This window comes from Lissotriton vulgaris, chromosome 6 (genome assembly GCF_964263255.1).
Source record: "Lissotriton vulgaris chromosome 6, aLisVul1.2, whole genome shotgun sequence".
NCBI lineage: Eukaryota > Metazoa > Chordata > Amphibia > Caudata > Salamandridae > Lissotriton > Lissotriton vulgaris.
The window spans coordinates 903,072,887-903,097,830 of record NC_141694.1 but is presented as its reverse complement, the minus strand read 5'-3'; the positions used below and the strand labels follow the sequence as shown (position 1 = coordinate 903,097,830).

The 24,944-nt window shown below is 42.8% G+C and overlaps 1 protein-coding gene across 1 annotated transcript in view; it reads left to right on the top strand.

Moving 5' to 3' along the window:
• The window catches only part of LTBP1 (latent transforming growth factor beta binding protein 1), a 1,129,437-nt gene extending 1,105,018 nt beyond the window's left edge, over positions 1–24,419 (top strand). The window contains exons 33-34 of the mRNA XM_086926894.1: positions 14,346–14,495; positions 23,316–24,419. Coding sequence (XP_086783020.1) covers positions 14,346–14,495; positions 23,316–23,488 — 323 coding nt within the window. The 3' untranslated portion in view covers positions 23,489–24,419. The remainder of the gene's footprint in view (positions 1–14,345; positions 14,496–23,315) is intronic.
• The last annotated feature ends 525 nt before the right edge of the window (positions 24,420–24,944 follow it).

Here is a 24,944-nt window from a genome sequence, read left to right as displayed (position 1 = left end):
CCTTAACAGCTCCACAACCAATGATGCTCTCTGATGGTACCTTCGATGCCAGTCATTGATGATTTAGTTCAATCAGCAGAAGAAGACAATTTCAGTGCAGCAACTGCAATTGGACTTGACAGTGGGCGTCAAGGCAATTTTTCAAAGACCAGGCCATATCAAGAATGACTATTAAGAAGGGGCATTATGCAGAAAACATCTTTTCAGTTTTGCCCTGCAAGTAACTCCAAATTACCATGTCTGATCAGCATCACATGTGCAACCTCTGTTTGTCTCTTTACACAGAGTCCACTTGCTCAGCGTGCAAGGCATTTTAATGCTAGAAAAACATGTTACTGATGCAAGAGGTGCTGGACTCACCATGAGATGCTGTGTCAGAGTGCCCCATAAACACCATACATTATTGGCAATAATGATGTCTTTGGTCCTGAGATAGATGAGCCAGGGCCTTGCAGGGCCAGGGGTGCAAATCCCGGAGGTGCCGTTCTTTGAAGCTTAAGGGGAGGAGGAGAATGGAAGAACTGCAACTTTTCTCAAACAAAGGCCCCAGTACAAAAGTAGCTCCTAGATCCTCCACCCTACCACAGTCACAAGAGGATCAGCACTACGGGGACCAACCTCATAAGTGCCTTTATGTTGTGGCCATCAAAAAACAAAGTGAGCGATAGAATGCTTGAATTAATCTCATTCACTGGCGATCATTCAAGGTCCACATCTCAATCCATATTTTTTTGCTCCCCATACCACCTCAGTCTGACCCTGCTCCAATGGAAACACTCAAGCCCTTACTGCTAGGCCAGATCTCTCCCTAACTGGAAAACCAGCAAACCAGGACAGGTTTTGCCCTTATTATATATGGGTCCAAACTGAGGTGGCATGGTGGGGGGAAAACAATGGATTGTGAAGCAGCCCGAGTATGTGCCAGTGGGTGAGTTTAATTCAAGCATTCCATCCATCATTGTGTTGTTATTCTTTTCAATCTATAAGTGTGCTGGTATGACAAGACATGGGTCCTGGGCTCACTGTGCCACTGGAACCAAGCTATACCTGGCAAGAGAGCCCTACTAAGGGTAATATCTGTCCTGGATTCCTTGTGTTCCGGTTCAGGGAGGACCTGCCTGGCAGTTCAAGCTGAACTGTTCTCATGAAGAACAAGACTGATTTTCATATAGCTGAGTTCAAACTGGGGTGGCATGGTGGGTGAAAAACGATGGATTGGGATGTGACCATGAGCAATTGCCAGTGTCTTAGATTAATTAAAGCATTCCATCCATCACTGTGCTGTTTTTGCACTCACATTGAGGCTAACCACTGATCCCGCGGGAGTTGGGTGTCAAGCCCCAAGGTAATCCACATGGGGCACTGACCCTTGGATCCAATTCCAGGCCCTGAACAATCTCTACCCAGAGAGACATCCTGGGCTCCTAGAAAATCTTCAGTGAAGGGCACCGTGCCTTGGCACCCACCATTGTTGGCTCAAACACAGAGTCTCCGAAAAACCTGTTTTGAAGTCTAAATCAGTCTTCAAGTCAAGCAAGAAATAGGTGTTGATGCTGGTGTCGGACTTGGGCAAGGCCCACCATCACTGTCAAGTTTCCTGGAGTCCATGACGTCAGGCAGCACAAGATCTTCATCCCTCCTCAAAGGAGAAAATGTTTGCTCATCCACTGTTGCAGGATCAGCCACATCCACTTCGGATGACAAAGAAAAGAAGGCTCAATTTTATTTTCATAAGAGCTCCAAGCCTTTTCTATCACAAAGAAGGGCCAGTTCAAGACCCCCTGCCTGCCACCTCAACCACAACCTCCCATTCTTAGACCTTACACACCTACAACATCACAAGCACCTCCTCAGACTCACATATCACTAGTGACAACTTTGCCTTTTTCCATTCCTACAGTTCAACCTAGGGAGCCTTATAACCCACATTTTAGATATTATAACCCTGTCATCTCCAGGGACAGGGGTGACAATTGGGAAGATTATCACATAGATCCCCTATATGACATTGACCTTGAGCCCTACCATGGCAAGGCCTCCCAACTGGATGACATCAATGTCTATATAAGAAGAGTGGCGCAGCACCATAATGTAAAGCTAAATTAGTGGAAGAAGATAATGATTTCTTAGTTGAAACCCTCTATATGACTGGGGGATCAGTCCAACATCCCCATGCTTAAGACCATGATGAAATATACCACAGAGAAATTTAAAGACACAGTCAAAGTTCAAACTGTCACCCCATTGGTTGAAACAAATATGAGGTGGCCAGAGATTACTTGGTGTACATGAGGGATAGACTCCTCCAGAATCTCTAGTAGTACATACTGCAAGGAAAAGAGTCTCAATGCAGGCAACAAGGGATGCACCTCCTCCAGACAAGTAGAGCAAGTGGGAGGGAAATTATGGCTTTATGGCAGCTAGGCAGTGGAGGATTGCCTGTTCATTTAGACAACTCTCCGGCTATTATCACCATCACTGAGAGGAGTTGGAGCAGTCCATGAAGCATCTTTTCAATGCCTATCACAAAAAGGGTCAGGAAATGGTCACAGAAGGGAAAGTGATCTCTTATGCAACCATCTGGTGTTAGGGCTCAGAACATGGTGCACTCTCCTATGGTTAAACTAAACAAATATGTTGCTGGGCAAGTCTTTCCTGGACCCGTTCTGCATATGGCCATAACCGCAATTAACTTACTCAGAGGAAGGATATTTCAACTAAATGACTTCAGGTAAACCTGGAAGTAGGAGAACTACACAGGTATTTTCAAAGTTGGGCAGTTCGGCAATTGATTTGTGTGCAATTGCCCAGATCGGAAAATTCCAAAACATTTCCTCCAGCTTCCCACAATCTACGAGCTATGCACTATTGGTGAAATGTTGATGGGTATTTGCATACGCTCTTCCTCGTCTGCCTCAGATTCCTTATGTGATGAGAAAATCGGTCCAGTGACCCTCATTCTCGTGACACCAACCTGGGTGAGAAGGCCAAGGTATTCCATGCTAATAATTATTTTTATGGGGCTCATTCAAGTGTTCACCTCATGTGATACTCCTGGGTAATGTAACCACTCATACATATTCCTTCAGCTAGTTTCAACAATAATTTTATACAATGATTTATTTATTTTATTTAAGGAGTTTTATATAGGGCTGGCCAGACCCGAGGGTATTGGAGTGCTTTACAACAGATTATACTGCAGGAGTCCCAAAGTAAGGCATAGGTATACATATTGTTCATAAAGTCCTGGCGTATGGTGCGACAAATGAGGCAAGGCAGTCGTGGGAGCCCCGCACCCTGTCTAGAGCGGAACCATTTCCGGGGGGGGGGGGGGTCGGGGAGGGGCGTAGGGGCACTTGGAGGAGGTAGATGATGGTGACAAAGTGGCAAGGTGCTGCAGAAAGTCAGCAAGTGCCCTACAGCGTGGGTTAACTGTTTGGGAAGGCACAGTTGAGAAAGAGGTCTTTTTGGAGTTTTTAGAATTTTACAGAGGACGGGATAGTCCTAATGTGTGCTAGGGTGGAGTTCCAGATTTTGGGTGCGTTCCAGCGAAGGATCATGCAGCATTTTTTTTGTTTGCTTGTTTTCATAGGGATGAGCAGTAGGGAGTTGGAGCTCCTGAGGTTTCTTGTCTGGCCGGCCTTTTTGAGTTTGGAAGCCAGATATTCCTGTTTCCCTGTATAGAGGGCTTTATGCGTGAGACAGGCAGTTCTGAAGCTGGCACACATCTCTACTGGGAGCCATTTTAGTTCTTTGAGTGCAGGCGCAATGTACTCAAATTTCCTGACCATCCTGGCTGCAGCGTTTAGAGTAGTTTTGAGGGGGGCTAGGTGGGATTTTGCTGTAGCAGTGAGGATAGCATTTCCATATGTTTGGTTAGATGCATAGATGATGAGGCTTTTCCCTTAGTTCCCAACCTCATTAGTCATTGGGAAGAACTTTATAAGTGCATGATATACAGTGAAACATTAGTGTAGTAGTCACCATGCTTAAAGTGTAATCATATATACACAAATATATATATACATAGCTACTGATACCCAAGGTTGTGCAAATACTGCCATAAAGCTACACAACTATATTGACATAGACTTGAACAATGCATTTAAAGGCAACGGAGGAGAGGAAGTGCTAACGTTTTGATATGGAGTTATTTGTCGAGTCGCATCAGGAACAGACTTTCTGTGAATCTCATTGTGTGACAAGAACGGTGCATATATGCCTCTGTTACTGCATCTAGGAAAGATTGTTTCTATGGAAAGTGATCGTTTTGTAACCCCTTCCATGCTCATGACGAGCTCAGCTCGTCATGAGGCACAGCTGAGCTGTGCTGATGACGAGCTGAGCTCGTCATGACACCAGCAAAATGGCAATTTCCAGCACAGGGGAAAAATAACCACAGCAGCGATGTGGTTAATGATTGTTTTTTTCAATTTTCAATTATTTTTTGTTAATTAAATATTTAATTGAATATTCCTTATTTAAATTGATTGTCGTTTTAATTATTTAATATATATTTTATTTTCATATATTTAAATTAGTAACTTGCATTTTAGTTGTTGTCGGTTGGTTTGTAGGGAAATAAGGTGGGAAGTTATTGTTTTATTATTATTTTATGTTAATTAAATATTTAGTTGGTTTTTAATTATGTAATTGTAATTGATAATTTGTTATGTAAATTATATGTTTTCCAATTAAATGTTACTTGATTAATAAGTGCAGTTTATAATATAATTTGTCAAATGCATTTTATATTTAATATTGATCCTAATATCTTTGTTGTATTCATTTAATATTTTAATGTTATTATTATTTTCTTGATAACTTAGAATTTTTGCGGGGATGTGTTTTTATTAGGTAGTAGGGAAGAAGTTATGTTATTTTTATTTTTTATTAAAAAATGTTCATAATCATTTTTCTACATTTAATTTCATTTTGTATATACTATATATTTTTTATTTAGAATATGTTTCTTCATAATTTAATGTTGTAAAATATGTAAATGTTTGTTTACAAATGATTACAGTTTAAACTGGTATATATAACCCTTTCTAAGACCATCACTTTCCATGTTCTCGCTTACATTGGAGGCGGAATGGCAAATGCAAGCCTTTCTAAGCCCAACACTTTGCCTAATGCTTTTTGGATTGGAGTGATAATGGTAATTCTAACAGCTCCAAAGCACAACACTTTACCTGGTTTTGCTTACATTTGAGTAGGGAAAAATAAATCTAACCTCTCCAATCTCAAAAACTTTACCCACTGTCTTTTAAATTGGACTGGGAAGAGTAAATCTAACACCACTTATGTCCAATACATTTCGTGATTTGGTTTGGTTGGAGTAGGAATAGTAAATTTAACCCCTTCAAATGTCCAACACTTTCCATACATTTTCTTAGAATAGTGATTCTAACCCTCCAAATTCCGTTGCTTTCCCCACTATTGTTTAGTTTGGAGTTGGACTAATAAATTTAACCTGTACAAAGCCCAACACGTTCCCTGCTTCTGTTTACGTTGGAGTGGGAATAATAAATCTAACACTGCAAAATCCAACACTCTCCCTGTTTTTGCCTGATTTGGAATGGGAGTACTAAATGTAACTTCTCAAACTCTAACACTATCCCTGCTTTTGATTAAGTTGCAGTGGAAAGGGTAAATCTAACCCCTCCATTACTCAATATTTTTACTGCTTTGGTTACGTTGAAAAGGGAATAGAAAATCTAAAATCTCCAAAGTCCAAAATTTCTATTTTTGCTTAATTATGGATAAGTTAATCTGACTTATTTCAAGTCAAGCACTTTTGCTAGTAATATTTATTTCTGATTGTTATTTTTTATATTTCGTTTTTTTGTTACTGTTTATATTATTTCAAAATAAAACATGTACAATTTAAATTTTATATTTTACTTTTATTTTTTGATTAATTGTGATATATGTTATTGTTAATATGTTTGTTAGTTGTAATTTTGTATGTTGATACTTTAGATTTTTTTAAAATATGTAATATTAATATCTAAACCGAATATAATTATGTGTGTTTATATATATTCACTGAAAAAAACATAGGTTTCAGGGTTGTTATAGTTAGCTGGACATTTCACTCATACAAAACCATTGAAATTCCTCTGTTATAGTTAGTTCTGCTAACTATACCTCACGCACCTGCAATCCACTGCTGATGATGTCGCATATTACATCATTCATGCCATGGTCAGTGACATCACTGATGACATCTCAAATGACATCACTGATGACATCATCCAGTGACTGTTGTTTGGTTCGTTATTTAAATATGTATTATATATATAGCAATCTGCATTGAAGAATGAGTGGATATATAAATATAAATATCTGGATGGAGGATTCAGTAGCAGTGTGATTGACTGTTTACTTGACTAATTTATAGTGTCTCACTAAATATATTGGATAGTGACTAAACTGTGTGAATATCTGTATCACTTTGTCAGTTGTTGTGTAAAATGCTGCACCAGTTGGTTACTAGCTATGGGAAAGTCTATATTAGTTATTGATTAGTTAACTGAGTATTTGTATGGGAGAGTGAATGTGTGTGTAGTTCGGTGGGGGAGATGTGACTGCCCAAAGATGTGTGAGTAGTTGATTCAGTAGGTATATGAGGTTAAGACTACATGTTATAACTGTTGTTTGGGTGAATCAATATCTTTATGGGTGTAGTGATGAGCAAATATATCTCTCAATGGTACATGTCCAACAAATTAGAAAAATAAAAGGCAGTGTATGTGACAGTTGTATATAAATAAGTATACATAAGACTTAGTGATTGTATAAGTGACTGTATGGATAACTGTATAATTGTAATTGTGATTTTATAGCACACTAAGGGGCCGATTAGGATGGTGGACTGATTGCCTCCGGCCCGGCAGAGGCAATCCGTCCGCCATCCTCACAGAAAAGACCCTCCGCCACATTAGGATGGCTGGGGGGTTCGCAGCGGATGGCAAGTCCCTCCGCCGCTTTTCCGCCGGTCGCATTCGCGACCGGCGGAAAACAGTGCATACATATGGTGGCGGTGTCTGCGAGACACCGCCAGCCATATCATGATGCCGGCGGTACTATGCCTTTCCACGGCGGCATTGCCGCCGTGAAAAGGCATACGGTCTTTGCTTTGGGGGCCCGTTGCGGGCCCCCAGGGTGAAGGGGGGGAGGGTGGTGCACATGGGGGGTACCTATGGTACCCCCCTGCATTTACATGCACAAAGCGGCAGGCACCACTCGGTGCCTGCCGCTTTGTGCATGTAAATGTGAAACATGCTTTTTTAACCTTGCGGCGGGTGCTGCTTCAAGCAGCACCTGCCGCAAGGTTAAAGATCCAGGATGTGACCGCCAGGGTGGGGGTCACATCCTAATTTGCATGGAGGGACCGCCGTTGCGGACGGTCCCTCCACCTCGGGGGTGGCGGACGGACGAAGGTCCGTCCGCCATCCTAATCGGCCCCTAAGTATGAGCTACTATCGATATGAATAAATGAAGTTGTGTTTGTATAAGTCAGTAGCTGAATAAATGTAAGTATGATCCAGTGTTTACATAAGTGAGTAGGATGACTGCATAAGTGAATAGGATGTGTGCTGTGTGTAATGTCGATATAGGTGTATAAGTATATTTGATAGTATTCTATTGATCATTGATAGCATGTAGGAGTGAATCTATGGGTAAGTTATTAGATGTGTGTGTAGATCTAGGAATCACTGAGTGGGTTTTTAGAAACTTGTATTGGTGTGTCAATGGATTAAAATATGGTACTCTGTATTTTACAGTGACTGATGAAAGGTTATACTGGTGTATGATGAGGTGTATCTGATTGTCACGTGGATGATGTCATCAGTGATGTCATTTGAGATGTTATCAGTGATGTCACTGACCATGTCAGGAATGATGTAATTAATATGTGACATCGTCAGCAGTGGATTGAGGGCGTACGAGTTATAGTTCGCAGAACTAACTATAACGCAGGAATTTCAATGGTTTTGTACGAGTGAAATGTCCAGCTAACTATAACAGCCCTGAAACCTATGTTTTTTCCATGAATTTCTAAGGTTTTTTAAATGCTAATTCCTAACTATAACATGTCTGAAACCTATGTTTTTTTAGTGAATTTCGAAGGTTTTTTAAATGATAATTTTTAAATGTAATAATAGTTTTATGTATTTGTTGATACTGATTTTCTACAGTTTTTTAACTGTTTATTTTTACATATTTTGTTTTTAAATTACATTATATATTTTTAATATAAATGGAAATACATTTTTTTTTTAAATATTGAAACTGAAATATTTTATTTTTGTTGAATGTATAAGTACAGGACTATAAGTGTGTTGGTTAGTCAGGGGACTGCATGCATAGTAAATAGGGGTTGAAGCAGTCCACGTGCTTAGGCCTGGCTGAGTGCATGAGTTCTTGGGTACTGACTGAATGATTAGAGTAGTGCAAGGATGGGTGAATTTATAAGTGGTTGGGATTCGGCGCAGGAAATGGATTAGTACATGGTGCTGAATGTGTCACTAGAGGAGTGCAAGGGGAGTGACAGGGTGTTTCCTGGAAGTGTATGGATAGTGACTGGGGAATTGAAGGTGTGAAAGACAAGTGTGTAGGTGGTTAGAGGACTGCATGCATAGTGGATAGGGGTTTGAAGCAGTCCATGTGCTAAGGCCTGGCTCACTGCATGAATACTTACACAGTGGTCAAGGGAGGGGATGGGGTCTGAGGTGACATGTGAAAACATGTCCTGTGGTGCGTTTTAAGTTGGGGAAATAATTCCCCTTCAATCCTGAGAGCCAAGGGGGAAAAGTAGCCAGCCAGGTGCTTCCAGTAAGCGCCACTGCACTGTGTTTCAGAGAGGTGGCCCAGGCCGTGCCCCTTTTTACACCTCTCTGCAACACAGCTCTGTGGCGCTTACTGGAGGTACCTAGTGGGCTCGTTTGCTAATTGGACCCAAGCGACATTCAGGATACAAGGGTACTTAATCTCCCTAATTAAAACGCCCACAGGGCGCGATTACACAGTGGTGAAGGGAGGGGATGGGCCCCGAGGTGACGTGTGAAAACACGCCCTGTGGCGTGTTTTAAGTTGGGGAAATAATTCCCCTTCAATCCTGAGGGCCCCTGGGGGCTAACTAGCCCAACAGGTGCTTCCAGTAAGCGCCACTGCGCTGTGTTTTTAGACAGGTGGCCCAGGCCATGCACCTTTTTACACCTCTCTGCAACGCAGCTCTGTTGCGCTTACTGGAGGGACCTAGTGGGCTACTTGGACCCTAGGGACGCTCAGGATTCAAGGGGACTTAATCTCCCAAATTAAAATGGACACAGGGCGCGTTTACACAGTGCTGAAAGGAGGGGATGGTGTAGGAAAGTGTCTCTATATATACTGGACCAAAGTAAGATACAGTGTGTATAGAGTCCCCAGTCCCCAGAGGTTTGGCAGAGGTTAAAGTTAGATATAACCTTACTCTCTAAAGTGGTAGCTTGGTCGAGCAGTAAGGCAGTATCAGAGGACAGTGTAAAGCATTTGTTGTACACACTCAGTCAGCAAATGGTCTCACACACTCAAGAACTGAACTCTAGACAATTGTTTTGTATCAAAAGATACAGTTGTTTTATTTTAGAACCAACAAGGTATTAAAATATACTTTCTCAGGATGAGTTACTTTAGTTAAATACTTTTCACACAGGCGAAAGACTTTTTGAATGCAATAGTTATGGTCTGTTGCAATAGGCAACGCAATTTCAAACACAATGCAACATTGAGCTCAATGGGAATTTCTGGTTAAATGCAATTAGTTACTTTGTAGATTACTTTTCTAACCACAGGACTGGATCCTAGATTCAGTCCCGGGACAGCTGTAAACAGTTAAGTAAAAGCGTTTTGGTTACAGTAGTGATTTTTAAGGAATATTATTGTATTTTAAAAGTTGACCCATTTTCAGTTGGAATTACCAATGTTATCCTATGGAAAGAAATTCAATTTGTAGGTAAAGTATGTTCACATTACTTTTTTAATCCAGTCCTGGATTCCTAGGTTCAGCACTGGGACCTCTATCTAAAACAGGCAAGATTGTTAGAGAATATTTGTAAGTTTCAAAAATCGACACTTAGAAACTTTTTCAGCAAAAAGCATGCAATGATATCCTATTGAAAGAAATTCAAGTTACTGGTAAGTACGGTTAGAATTACTTTTCAGGATCAGTACTGGGCTCAAAGATGCAGTACTGAGGTCTCTCCTGATAACAGGTGAGCAAATTGGAATTCGTAGTTCGGCTGATTTTAGAGGAATATTTGTAAGTTTAAAAAATCAACACTTAGAAACTTTTTCAGCAAAAAGCAGGCAATGATATCCTGGGGAAGGAAATTCAAGTTACTGGTAAGTACAGTTAGAATTACTTTTCAGGATCAGTACAGGGCTCAAAGATGCAGCACTGAGGTCTCCTCTGATAACAGGTGAATAAATCGGAATTCTTAGTTCGGCTGATTTTACTTTGGTCCAGTATATATAGAGCCACTTTCCTACACCATGCCCTCCCTTCACCACTGTGCAAACACGCCCTGTGGCACGTTTTAAGTTGGGGTAATAATTCCCCCTCAATCCTGAGGGTCCCTAAGGTCCAACTAGCCCACTAGGTACCTCCTGTAAGCACCAGAGAGCTGAGTAGCAGAGAGATGTAAAAAGGGGCGTGGCCTAGACCACCTCTCTGCAACGCAGCGCAGTGGAGCTTACTGGAAGCACCTGGTGAGCGAATTGGCCCCCAGGGTCCCTCAGGATTGAAGGGGAATTATTTCCCCAACTAAAAACGTGCCACAGGTTGTGTTTGCACACGTCATCTCAGGCTTCGTCCCCTCCCTTCACCACTGTGTAAACGCTCCCTGTGGCCGTAACTTGTCCGATTAAGTCCCTTTGAATACTGAGGGTCCCTAGGGTCCAACTAGCCGACTGGGTACCTCCAGTAAGCGCCTCATAGCTGAGTTGCAGAGACGTGTAAAAAGGGGCACGGCCTAGACCACCTCCCTGCAACGCAGCGCAGTGCTGCTTACTGGAAGCACCTGGTGGACTAGTTGGCCCCGGAGCCCTCATGATAGAAGGGGAATTTTTTCCCCAACTTAAAACGCGCCACAGGGCGTGTTTGCACACGTCACCTCAGCCTCAGCCGCACCCTGTGGCCATTTTAATTTGGGAGATTACGTTCATTTGAATCCTGAGGGTTCCTAGGGTCCAACTAGCCCACTAGGTACCTCCAGTAAGCGCCACAGAGCTGCGTTGCAGTGAGGTGTAAAAAGTGGCATGGCTTAAACCACCTCTCCGCAACACAGCACCGTGGCGCCTACTGGAAGCACCTGGTGGGCTAGTTAGCCCCCAGGGGCCCTCAGGATTGAAGGGGTATGATTTCCCCAACTTAAACCGCGCCATAGGGCGTGTTTTCACATGTCACCTCAGGTCCGATCCCCTCTCTTTGCCACTGTGTAAACACGCTCTGTGGACGTTCTAAGTTGGGAGATTAAGTCCCCTTGAATTCTGAGGGTCCTTGGGGGCAAATAAGCCCACTAGGTATCTCCAGGAAGCGCCATTGCAGAGAGGTGTAAAAAGGGGCACGGCCTGCACCACCTCTCTGCAACGCAGCACAGTGGCGCTTACTGGAAGCACCTTGGGATACAAGAGGAATTTTTCCCCAACTTAAAACGCGCCACAGGGCGTGTTTGCACATGTCACCTCAGGCCCCGTCTCCTCTCTCTTCACCACTGTGTAAACGTGCCCTGTGGCCGTTTTAGGTTGGGAGATTAAGTCTCCTTGAATCCTGAGGGTCCCTAGGGTCAAACTAGCCCACTAGGTACCTCCAATAAGCGCCAGGGGGCTGTATTGCAGAAAGGTGTTCAGTTCTACCGAGGCACAAGATGACTGCCAACACTTCCCGGTTTGGAGTGTTGCCACCCAATTAGCATACAGCTCGTGCTCGGCATGCGCGCGGATCCTGTGCGGCCATAGATATCACTATGATTTTACTTGTTATTTTTTTCAGGAACTACTGAACGGATTTACACCATTTAACCAAAAGGCACAACTCTGAATCAAAGGCTACCTTTTTGCCAAATTTGGTGTAATTCCGTTCAGCAGTTCGGGCTGTAGCTGCGATTAAAGATTCCTATGGGAAATTGCATGGGGAAAACAAGTTTTGGAACCCCCTTTTTTCTCGGCCCACGCTTGACGAATCACCCCGAGACTTTCAGGATAGGAGCCGACCGGGGGGCTTCGGAGAAGAAAGAAACAGCAGGGCACTTTTTGCGTCATCCATTTTATTGCAAACACCGCGCCACAGTGGGCGTGGCTAGACTCTGGCCTGCTAGTACTTGTGGTTTCGCCGTTGTCCTCAAGTGAGTAGCCTGCTGTACACTTTCCAAATATTCATAATTAAAACATCCCAGTGGATCGTATTGTCAGCAAAAGTTCACTGCGGCAGCTTGATTCCTCAAAAACGGCTCCCGTGTCATGTGCAAATTCCGCCGCATGACGGACTTGCTGAATGCTGCAGGCAGCATCGGGGCATTTTCATCGGCCCAGGCTGGCCGCAAATATCCATCAAACAGTTGCCTGCACCGAAGCCCCCTGAAGAAGTATTTATGAAACGCGTTGGGACTGGAGTTCTATACTGTGTGGTGTTCAGCTTTGTTCTTGCTGCTGCTTCCTGCAATAAAACTGATTTAGCAGATAATGAACCTGTGGCGAGGGGTGATAAAGGCATATTCATGGTAAAGGTTATGCATGGTAATGGCATTTGCGTTGTAATGCATGCTTGTTAAAGGCATGCGTTGCAACGGAATGCATTGTAACGTCATACAGCCTTGCTTTATGTAGCACATATTTTCCTAAAGCCATACAAATACATATAAGGCACTTGTATAGATATGCCCGCGAAGCACATTGTGGCACTCTTTAGCAGATCATCCTGCCGGCCGCCAGATCCTTATTATGTATGTGGGCGATGCCCTACGATTGCAAGCCAGACCAGTTGTATGACATTACAATGCATCCCGTCGCAACGCATGTCTTTACCATGCATGCGCTCCGCGGTCATATCTATGCCAAGGTAGTTGGGCAAGCGCCTTATATGAATTTGTGTGGCTTTAGGAAAATAAGTGCTACATAAAGCAAATCAATCAGACCCATACTTAGAATGAGCCCGAAGCGACGTCCATTATTTTGTCCTCCTGAAACTGCTACCATAAGATTTAATTGTTAAGTATACAGGGGCGTCTGGGAAAGACAGCATGCTATCGCATTTTGTGATTTCAAAAAGAACAGGATTGCACAATGTCCTGGTCATCTTCCAGGGATACATGGAGCCTCTATGAAGTCTTAGCCTCTTCACCCCGATCCTCCCTGGCATGACATTGAAATCCTACAAACCTGCATTCTCAATTGCCATCAGCAGCAGTTTGAACCCACATGTGTACATTTTCTTGCAAACCTCCCATGCGCCTGCTGTGTGCCTTGTTGTGAATCTCAATTTGCAATTCTCGCATGACAATTTGGAAGCTTGCATTTGCCCTATACCATTTTGTTCCTTTTTTGTATGTTTTGGGAAAAATCCAGTTCACTTGTTTGTTGGCAGGAGAGATGTCCTAAATGTATGTGCTAGCTTCATTTTCCGGGTTAGAAGCTGCCCTAAATCTCTGCGCCTCCGGTTTGCCTGTATTCTTTCTTACAAATGCACCTTAACCAGTCAATTTGATTTACTCTGAACGGTTTTAATGTCTTTAAAAACGTCTGAGATATTCACCCCAAATCATAATTACCAAATACAGCAGAAAATAAAATTAGCCTCTCCTTCCCGGCATCAGTTGTGCATTCTACATAAATAAAGCATGGTGTATTTGGGTCAAACGCCTTTTTTAACTGTATTGCATCTCTTTATAGCAGTGCCAATACACTACATTTATGAGTGTGGGCTTCCATCTACTGGTTATTGTTAGTAACTGCACGTTAAGAAAGGTAATCATCTCCTTAAAACGTTCACGTTTGTTTTATTCGGCAAAGCAGAAGTGCAAAAATAACATTGCTAACAATCAGAGGTCATATAGCAGTTTCAGTAATCTCCATTTAATGCTCTGCTATGTATATATTCACCATGGTACTAGATTTGACTAGCTGTTGGAACAGGCTTTAATCTGTAAGGCACGAAGGTTAAAGGGGAATTTCGGGTCCAGTTCACAAATGGATTTTAGTTTTGGAGTGAGCATTTGCCTATGAATTTACAGACTACATTAATAGATTCTTTGATCTCCAGATATTTAAGTAATGATTTTCCTCACATATCCCCCTCTTAGGTTTCCTGAACAGCTTTGAAGAGCTCCAGGCAGAGGAATGTGGCATCCTGAACGGATGTGAAAATGGCCGCTGCGTCAGAGTGCAGGAAGGCTACACCTGTGATTGCTTTGATGGCTACCACCTGGACATGGCCAAGATGTCCTGTGTTGGTGAGAATACACATCAAGTTAACTCAGTTTGGGGGACTCCCACCAAGCGGTGGCAATTAACAGCGCACTGGTACTTACAACGCAATCTTTTGATGAAGTCATTAAAGATTTTTCTCCATTGGTCATACGGACCTTTGTTGGTTGACTTGAAGCGCTGATTGGGAGAATGCATCAACAATACGGGGACGATTGACAAGCAAGCCCCTTACGCCACTTTTGAGCCGCCGTTGCATCACTTTTGTGATGCAGCGGCGGCGCAAAGCCAGCGCCATGTTGTGGGATATTTACAACGTGACGCATCTAGGGAGACACGTCACGTTGTAAAGGCCTGCGCCAATGTGGGCGTTCTGGCTCGGAGGGGGGGGGGCGTTCCGGCGCAGGACCGCCTCGGAAAAATGGCTGAGTGAAATCTACAAGATTTCACTTAGTCACTTTTCCGACCCCGCTGCGTCAAAACCTAACGCCTGCTTGAAGCAGGCGTAAGGAGTGACGCATCACAGCTAGTATAGGGTGCCCCTGAGCAGTGCAGGAGTTGCATCGCGCTTGCCACACAACTCTAGCACTGCGTCACCTTTCCTGCCTTAGATGCATCCTGTCTTTTCTTGCGCCATGGTACGCCGCATTGAAAATGCGGCGCATCCATGGTGGCGCAAGAGGTGTCTGCTGTGACGCAAAATAACTGGTGCATCCCTGCTGATATGCAGGGATGCACCAGTTATTGTAAATCTCCCCCTACATTTCTAGCTTGTGACGTCCATGTGACTTCACAATAAGGACAAGAACCACCAGAAATAGTAAAATGGATTTTATTTTAGTATACAAGTCAATCCAGTATATAAGCAGGATAAAAATGAGTTGCAGAGATAGGACAATACAGCAGGTAAGCTGTAATATCACCGTATATTGATCTGTAATAAAACGAGATACAGAATAGTGACAGCCACAACAATAATTAAACAAATTAAGGCAAATAGGTGTTCCATAAAGAAACTTCCCTGCTCTGTTCTAACCCTTGATTGACTACAGGACCATCTATCTATGGTTTCTATTCAGGGTGCTTAGAACCTGTTAACAGAATATAGACTTCTGTAGAAGTATTGGAAAGTAAATAAGTGTCTAGCCTAAAGCTTCACCCTTTCAGGAAAAAGTTAATCATAGTGGTCTGTCCCTCTGCAAGTCTAAAAGGAGTCTGACTGTGTAACTGTTGGAACACCAATTAAAATAACAGGCGATTCAGGAACATCTTTATCTCCTCTCACACCATGAGGGACTAACCAAATTGTTACTGGAGAGGAGCATTCACACCCTCCCTTAAGTTTCCCATCGCATTGAAACTTGGACTGTAAACCGCAACCATGAACAACTTGTTGTTCTGATACATAATGAACAGAAGGCCTCTTTTGACCATTTTATTCTCAAATTCAATGCCAAGTTGTTCGCTTTAGGCATCACTATCGATAGTCTAATGCAAACAGTATTCCTTTCTCTAACTAGCAAGAAGCATGACAATGCACCTGCAAAAAGAACGAAGAATATACTGGCAAGGCTAAACGCATTTCAATTGAGGCTTATAGTCCGGCTAAGTTAACTCAGCAGTCAATATCAACATCAAATGCATGATTATACATACACAGGTAGAAATTTAAGAATAAATGCTAAACATAAACAAAAGAGGACATGATTACATATTTTATCTGAACATTAGTACACTTGTATATAAATCTCTAATCCCTATGATGGTTAGATTTCATTAATACATTTAAATGCTAGACACACACATTAAAGAAGGTGAGGCGCACAGTGAATATAATGTCAGATATGAGTATAAATTTATAAAATTGAGACAGACAATTAAAGGTGGAGCCTAAGTTCTGCTGCTCAAATATACATGCAAAAATGTCAATGCACAAAGATACAGGAAGTCAGTAAACGGGCGGCTCCTGTGTAATGTCGGAGGAGCGTCGCCCAACTGAGTCAGTCAAGGAAAAATAAAATGACAATAAAACAATATAATTATTTTTCTGCTGACTAACTGAGCCAGGGAGTCTTTGGCGGGGCCAGGCCTGGCCATGGCAGGGAGAAGCAGTGGTAGGTGCACTGTAAAGTGCACGTCAGTTTTGCTGCCCGTCAGGCCGGCCAAACAGACATGCGGCCTTCGGTTTCTCCAACCCAGCTGTGTTGCACAGGCAGGTTGGAGAAACAGCACAGACTTCAGGCACTGCTTGAGTGGCAAACCAGGCCACTCAGACCAATCCTGGCGTCGCTTTCATGCTATTTAGAGCAGCACTGGGATTGGGTGGGGAACCTGTGATGGTGTCCCAGGGACTGCTGGGACACCATCTGGAGCAGGAGAGATGAGGCACACCTTCCACAGAGGCAGAGTTTTTTTTGCAGTGAAGCAGCAGCCACCATCTTGGCACGCGATGACACATGGAAAAATTCAGTAAATTCAATACCATCCTGCCAGGGCAGCATGATAGAACTGCTATTGTCAGTGTGGGTCAGGGTGCTGTATCCTGGGGGTCCTGCAAATATGGGGTACATTTCTAGTGTCCAAATTAAAATGACATTTAAAGAGCTTTCTGTGCAAGACTGTCATAGTTTATTTGTGGACTTCTAAGTTACGCCACCAGAAATGGGAGGGACCAGCCACCTTAAACAGCGTGTCAATTTAAAGCCATTTACGTCAGAGTTATCGCTGCCTAGTGGTCTCTCCTATGGCTGAGCTGGTGGCCATTGAAAAAAACTGTCTCCCTGTTTGTAGTACCAGAATACTATTGCCAGAATATCATCTGACATAAATATCTTATTCTGAATTTTGTCTGCAAACATATCACTCCATTAGAGTCAATAAAATAAAATATACACCCAGATGAAATACCTCTTTGTAAACAATATTTAGGACAGAATACTTATGTTGGACAATATATATGTACGCAATATTCTGACATACAACCCTTCCCAATCCTCTGAACAGGGAATGAAAATGCATAGTTGGGCAGCCAGGATAGTCATGTCATTTTGCCAGATGGACCATTGCCACCCACCCTAGTGAAACAAGAATAGATGCCTAAACAGCTTAAGGAAGCTGTGTTGGAGCCCACTTGTGTGAATGTTTTATGGGGTTATTGGCTTAAACTCTGTCACCGTAGGACATCTGCCACTGGTGGTATTTGTCTTTACTTTACTCAGTTGAGCAGCTCAATATGTACTCAGATAGGTGGTGTGGGGTTAGGAACTCAGAACGCGTTAGACTTTCTAATACCAATAATTTAAATAATGTCAAGTCAGTAATTTCACTTACAAAGGAAAAAGTACATTCCTTTTTAATATACAACACTACACTGAAAATGGATTAATGTTAAAAATGCTGCCTCTTCAGTCTTTATGAATGTATTCTGCGTTAACTTTATTTGTGGTTTTTAAACTGTTTTTGTGTTCGTTCTGATTCTTTGACCCTAAGAACTTCAATAAAAAAAATTCTAAAAAAAAAACTACACTGAAAATAATCAACGGTACAATAATATCTTAACTAATAATTATGATGACTTTGGAGCCAGCCTAGCCTGCTCCTCTATGCAGGCCAATGCAAAGTGGATATTAGCACTTCTAGCAGAGTTTGTGAATAGTGTTCCTTGGATGGAGAGGTTGGAGGGGTTGGGGGGGTCAGTTGCCCCCTTCCCAATAGTTGTGAAATTCTTAGTCCCCAAAGCAATGGTTTTCTTCTGTCTTAGTGTCTCACTTGCACCTCTCTGTCCTTGGCTGCTGATATGTGGCAGGAAAGGCTTGCATTTCCTGGCAGGCAGTAGGGGCAGCTTTGCACCATGTGAAGTTCATTCCCATGCATCTTTGATTCTGCCCCCACCTAGCATTCTGAGTTGTGATCCATATCAAGACAACTGGCAGACAATTTCACAAACATAGGATAGGCCAGGAGGCGATTCTCACTGGATTGTCGTACTGCAGTACACTATTGTCGATACTCTACAGACCAGTGAGCTGACAGTAGTTATACTCAGCAAATGGTGAATGCACATAATGTGCCTCTCCAGACCACAGAGCCCCATTCTGGGTGTCATTTTATGTTACAGTGAACCCCTTAATGCACATGCAAGCAGAAACGTTATAAAGACCCTCTGATCTTGCTAGGGTGTACTCGAGGCAGAAGTCAACGCTCTCAAGAGCCATGCAAGTAACCTTTTCTATCCCAACACCACTCAAAATATGTATTATTAATGTATTACTCCTTCATGGCGCTCTGCAAGGTCTCCTCTATTGTTAGAAAGGCTATTCGAGGGGGGTTTATGTTTATCAGCTGCAGATTGTGGACTGCTCAAGAACGTTCTCCTGCACTTTTGGTCCCACAGCACTGAAAACAAGTACACACTTGAACTCTTTATCAGTCTTTCGAGGTTTGGCTTCTCCAAGAAAATATTGGTCTTACCCATCCTAGGATACTCTGGTTGAGCTACGGACCTATGTCTCCTTCCGCCAACAAGAGTCATTTAAATGGTCTCATAATATAATGTACTTAGGGGCATATTATCAAGGACAGGCGATACATTATCGCCACTTTTATCGGCAGGAAACTGCAGATAAAGCGGCAATAATGGGCTTGATAATATGCGGTATGGAATTCCAATCGAAGCCCATGTTAGATGTGAACACATCTAACATGGGCTTCGATTGGAATTCATAGAGCATATTATGAAGGCCATTATCGCCGCTATATCGGCAGTTTCCTGCCGATAAAAGCGGCGATAATGTATCGCCTGTCCTTGATAATATGCCCCTAAGTTCGAGAAGTCTAGCTATGGTTGGTGCCAAAATGGTGCGTTAATATGTACCACAAGCAACTTAGAGTATCAAGAAGTATTGAAGGAGGTGTCCTAGAGAATTGTCATCACTTAGACTGGTTTAAAAAAACAAAAAAACATAAGTGATGCTCAGCTCTCAGCCATTGGGTAATTATATGAGGTAGGGGAGGTCAGTGGATTGGATCTTTTTGTTTTTTTTAACTCTTTTTTTCAAGACCGATCAAGACATTGTATAACATTTACAAAGTAATATAAGCGTCCATCAGTCAAGTTTTCCATTTTCTCCCCAAGCATAAATATTGGCAGCTGCCACATTGCCCCTGTCTCTTCCAGGACTCCAAAAAAAGAAACAGAAGAAAAAAAACCCTAAGATAGAAATAAAAGGGGGAGACCTAGACAGTAGATTGCCCCGGCTAACAGTAATGTGTCATTCATTTCTATCTGTGCGGGGAATCAACAGTATTCCTGCAGTCCCGCCATGCATGACAACAAAAGGCAAACATTCCCCCCTCCCGCCCTCCCCAACATCCCACACTTTTCCCTCCCGTCTCCTGGTCGCAGTAGAAATCCTCTGTGTACTGTCTCCCAACTGTTATTGCAAGGATTTATGCTGCAGTGTAAACATTTCAAGTAGTCCGTGCGTTGCCCTAGGCTCCCGTGTTACTTAGCAGTGATGCTTCTCACCCTGTTTAGGTATTACGCTCGACCACCCTGTGATGGCACAAGGTCTATCCCCTCCAGGGCCATCAACATAACCTCCCATTCCTGTGCTATAGGATACTTCCGTTGGCCTTTCTCCTCCTCCCTTCTCAGAGTCGTTCCCTCTGCTCTACCCCACTTTACTAGTTCCATCTGCCATACGGCTGTCCCAGGTGGCCTGGAGGATTTCCACCCAGAGGATTGGATCTTAAAAATGTTTGATCTGTTGGTTCACATTTTGGCATCATTTCCGGAATTCCTGATTTCAGTTGGTGCAATGTTGAAGTCCATTGAGTGAACAAAAATGGATTGCTGGACAGTTTTACTGCTCTTAAGAGCAACAATCTATGAATTCAGGATGGCTGTGGAGAGCCTTTGTGGTTGTCTGTTCCTCTGATAATCCCTGTCACTGACACGTGAGTATCAGGGGATGGCAGGGATACTCCTTCAGGATTAACTAAAGATTTAAATACCAGATTCTGTACTGTCAGCATTATTAAAATGAGCTTGCTTGTGAGAGCTTTATTTTATTTCTGTCAAGGAGAACAAAGGCATGTTGCTCTTGTGGGAATCTGCCAGGTGGATACGTTAATATTGCATAACACTTCCCAGGCAAAGCTAACTCAGATACATCACTCTGGCTGGATGCAAATACTTTTGCTTAATCTTCACCAAAACCTGCTCTTGAAAAACGTGTCTGTAAATCTAATATCAAAGTTAGGATTGTTACCCTTTGTTTGATCTGTGCTACAGTAATCAAAGATATAATAGCACACGTTCATATGTGTGATAAAATGTTTTAATATGGTCTCATCTCAGCATATTTGCCTCATGCTAAATTTCTGCTTTGGGTACACTGCACAAAACATGATGAGGCACTGAAAAAATTTAATTGTGTTTTAAAGCAGGTTTTAATATAAAATAGAGGTAGGCAAAAGCAGACTGCATCTTCTGACTCAAGGAATCTAAAGAGGGCACCTGTACATGTAGGATTAAAGGTAGACACTATGGGCATCATTAGGATGGCGGTCGGACTTTGTCCGCTCGCCATTCTCATGGTAAAAGGGACCGCCTGCCATAAGGGCGGGGGTCCTGTGGGGGCAATTAGGATGCGCCCGCCACAGTGGCGCGCGCATCCCGTATTTTTAACACTGTGGCGGGCGGTGCTGAAAGCAATGCCCGCTGCAATGCTAACAATACATGTTGTGCACAACGTGACAGGCACCGCGCGGTGCCTGCCACGCTGTTCCTTGAAAGGCAGGGGGGTACCATAGGTACCCTCCATTTTTAACCCTCACCCCACCGCCCCCCCGGAGTCCATGGGGGCCCGCCGGGCACCTCAAGCAGACTCCCCATGCCTTTCTGTGGCGGCAATGCCGCCACGGAAAGGCATTTGCAAAGGCACATTGTAATATGGCTGGCGGTGTCTGAAAGACACCGCCACCATATTGAACCCTTGTCGATCCGGCGGAAAAGCGGCGGACGGTCTTTCCATCCGCCGCAGACCCCCCAGCCATAATAATATGGCGGGGGGTCTTTTCTATCGAGATGACTGGCGGATTGCCCCCACCGGGCAGGCGGTGACTACCGCCGGCCCGGCAGGGGCAATTCACCCGCCATCCTAATGGGGCCCTATGAGTCGATTCATAAGATCGCAATCCTAGAGTTTACATTTACGTGTATATAGAGTTAAAAAAAATTCTGGAGTTCCCAAAGCTTGTCTGGAGTACAGTGACTTTTTTCCTAGGAATGCTGCTAGAATCCACAACTCCATTATCGTCTTTGACTTTCTTCCCATTCTCATGGGTTGTACCCCGCAACAGTGGGTGCAGGAGTTTTTTTTTGCACACTAACAGTTTATAAGTACTCTCCAGATACCTACGGAAATAATCAGGCGTTGGTGCGACACCTGGAGTCCACCGTTGGCATTCTGCATTTGTTACTGTAGAATCCTTTTTGTGAATTCTTTTTTTGCGGGTATGCATACCTATATTTGCTCATAAAAAAACAAAGAGCAAGTGTTAGTGCTCAGACTAAATTTTTTATTCTCAGTGGAAATATTTTCCTCGTGAAAAAACCCTTCGAACACTCTATCCTGGAAACTCATGTAATCTTCACCTTTGCATGAGTAAACTTCTAGCTGTTTCCAAGATTGGTGTATAGTAAGGAGGAAGCTGTCTGTATAATTATAAAAACATTAAAGTTTAGAGATAACTAAACAGAGGCCCAAACAGAGCTCCAAAATATGCATTAACAAGTACATATTCGAGGATGCAGCGAAAGGCAGGTTGCTAACTGTCGGATGTTGAGATGAATTTCTTATTTTGAGTGACTGACCAGTTTTTACTATCTGCACTGTCTATCTGGGTTCTTTTGGGTGAGATTCAAGCTGGTCATAGTGTCTGTGAAAGCTTCCCAGGGGGTGTATTTACAAGCCCCTTGTGCTGCTGGTGCATCCTGTTGCGTGACGCACTGGTGGCCCAACTTTCTGCGTAATATTTACAAGCACACACCAACCTGCATGGCTTTACATGTACTTGTAAATATTGCCCCTTGTCACACAACACTTTGCACGTTAGGGGCATGACATTGATGTTGCTATGAGTGTTCCCACGCAACACCCATATCCACTGATGCATTTCCAGATTTACGAGAAATCGTAAACTTGGAAATGTGCCTGAATGCTACGCTGCTCCAGGGGTGGCGTGGTGGGGCACAACAAGGAGAATTTTTTTCATTTCTCCTCGTTTTTGTCCTCTTTCAATGCGTGCTGCATCCTACAGCATGCATTGGAAGTGGAAATCACCTCAATGCCGATGCATGACAGCGGTTTGTGCACCAGTGAAGGGAAAAGCACAGAGATGCGACATAGTGTTGTAAATATGTTGCATCCCTGTGCTTCGAAACTAACGCAGCGCAGCAAAATGACTTGTGGCACCACGTTGCATTTGTTTCTCGTATAGAGGCTGCAAGTACATAGGGAACCAGTATTTATGTCTCAACTTGTTCACCAGATAAAGCGTGAGTGGCCATTTCAGGGGTGTATATCAGATCTCAGAATTGTTGATTCCATGCACATAAATCTTTACACACCCTCTTTTTTATTGTTGTACTTCAACTATAAAGTAAGGTAACACCTCCATTAAGTGGGTGAAGGTATTGATGAGCATACTATCTGGATAAGTGTTGCACTCAAGGAATACACACACTACATTGAGGTTAAGGGTTAAGCCCACTGTGAATGAAAGGCAACACACTCAATGAAACTTTCTCCTTAACATGAGTTGTTCTTTCTCTCTTTTAGATGTGAACGAATGTACGGAGTTGAACAACCGGATGTCGCTTTGCAAGAACGCGAAGTGCATCAACACAGAGGGTTCATACAAGTGTGTGTGCCTGCCGGGCTACACACCCTCGGATCAACCAAACTACTGCACAGCACTTAACGCCGCCAAGGAAGACAGTGAACTGGAGTAGAGACCCTCACACATAACATGAGCCCATATACTCTGGAGTGTTAAGAAAAGGGAGGCGTGGCCTCCGCCCTTAAGGAAGGTGTATTGTCATCTAAAATGTTGACTGTAGCGAATGAGAAAAATCATTTAGGGCCAGATGTTTCAAAGGGTTTTACCATTCTGTGTCTATGGAAAAATGTGTTCATACATATGGCCTAAACTCTTTGAAGAGGAGTGTGATGAATGAAGCAAAGTACATCATCTTCACTTAAGCAACAGACCAAATGGACAATGCATGGTGAAATATCTTAAGTGTGTTGTCTGTTCACATTTAGAAATCAGTGGAAATATGCAAAGCAGTGCTGTTTGTTTGTGTGTTTGTTTGTTACTTTCCACTATCGCTTGACTCGATTGTCATTTAATAGCAGTGAATATATTTTATACAACTTCTGCCTTTCTTAACAGTGATGCACATGGATGATTTTCTCTACAGACCTTTATCGACTGATACAGAATTCTAGATACAGATATTTTTTTAGCCTCTTTTTTCTAATAAGAAAATATACTGCCACCCAAGATTTTGCTACTCTTTGTCAGGAACATTGGTCAGTGAATTGTTAAACGTGCCCGCCCTGTGGAGCAGGCACTGTTTTTGAATTTATTTACTTAAAAAAACACTTTTTATACATATTGGTATGTGAAATCACCCTCTCTACTAGTCTTGTGTTCTGTGTGGTTTTTGGCAGCACTCTCAGTCCTGTCTTTCTTTCCTGACGAATCTCAGAGCTGCTAGCAGACAACCATTGGATCCCTTTTGTACATTAAAAAACTTTGAGATGACATTTCCGTATTATTATGTGTAAATTTTAAAAAAACAGATCTTGTACTATTGCCTTAACATATTAAAGCTGTATATTAAACCTCAGTAAAATAAATCAAGTTTTTTAGGAAAAGATGCTCATTTTGTTCGGGTATCTTTTTTCCTGTGAGATGCAGTGTGTTTTAATGGTGGTCACCAACAAGTCGCCAAGATAATATATCCAAGGTTTGTGGGTTACTTCATAAATTACTAATGGTCTACAGTGTCAACAGGAGTGAATAGTTTAGTTGGCAAAAAAGGTTTCTTTTACTCTAACCCATGCAACTGTGATTGGATATGCATATAGACAAGGGGAACACTATCCCAGGATCTGACAAACTCGGTATGAGGCTGACATGGCATCAAGGAGTGAGTTCTCGCACAAAGAGTTTACAAGTCTTTCAGATAACTGTTTGGAATTGGATCCATTCTAGAACCTTAACCTGAGCTTGTAAGCTAGTGACTCTGTCAACAGAATTGGCCTTCACACGAATGCCGAAGTAGGAGAGAATGAGGGTAGTAGAATGGACCACAAAATGAAATAAACGTACATCATAAGACCCCTACCCGCTTCATTACGACTTGCATCAAAGTGATGCTAACAAATTATTATTTAATA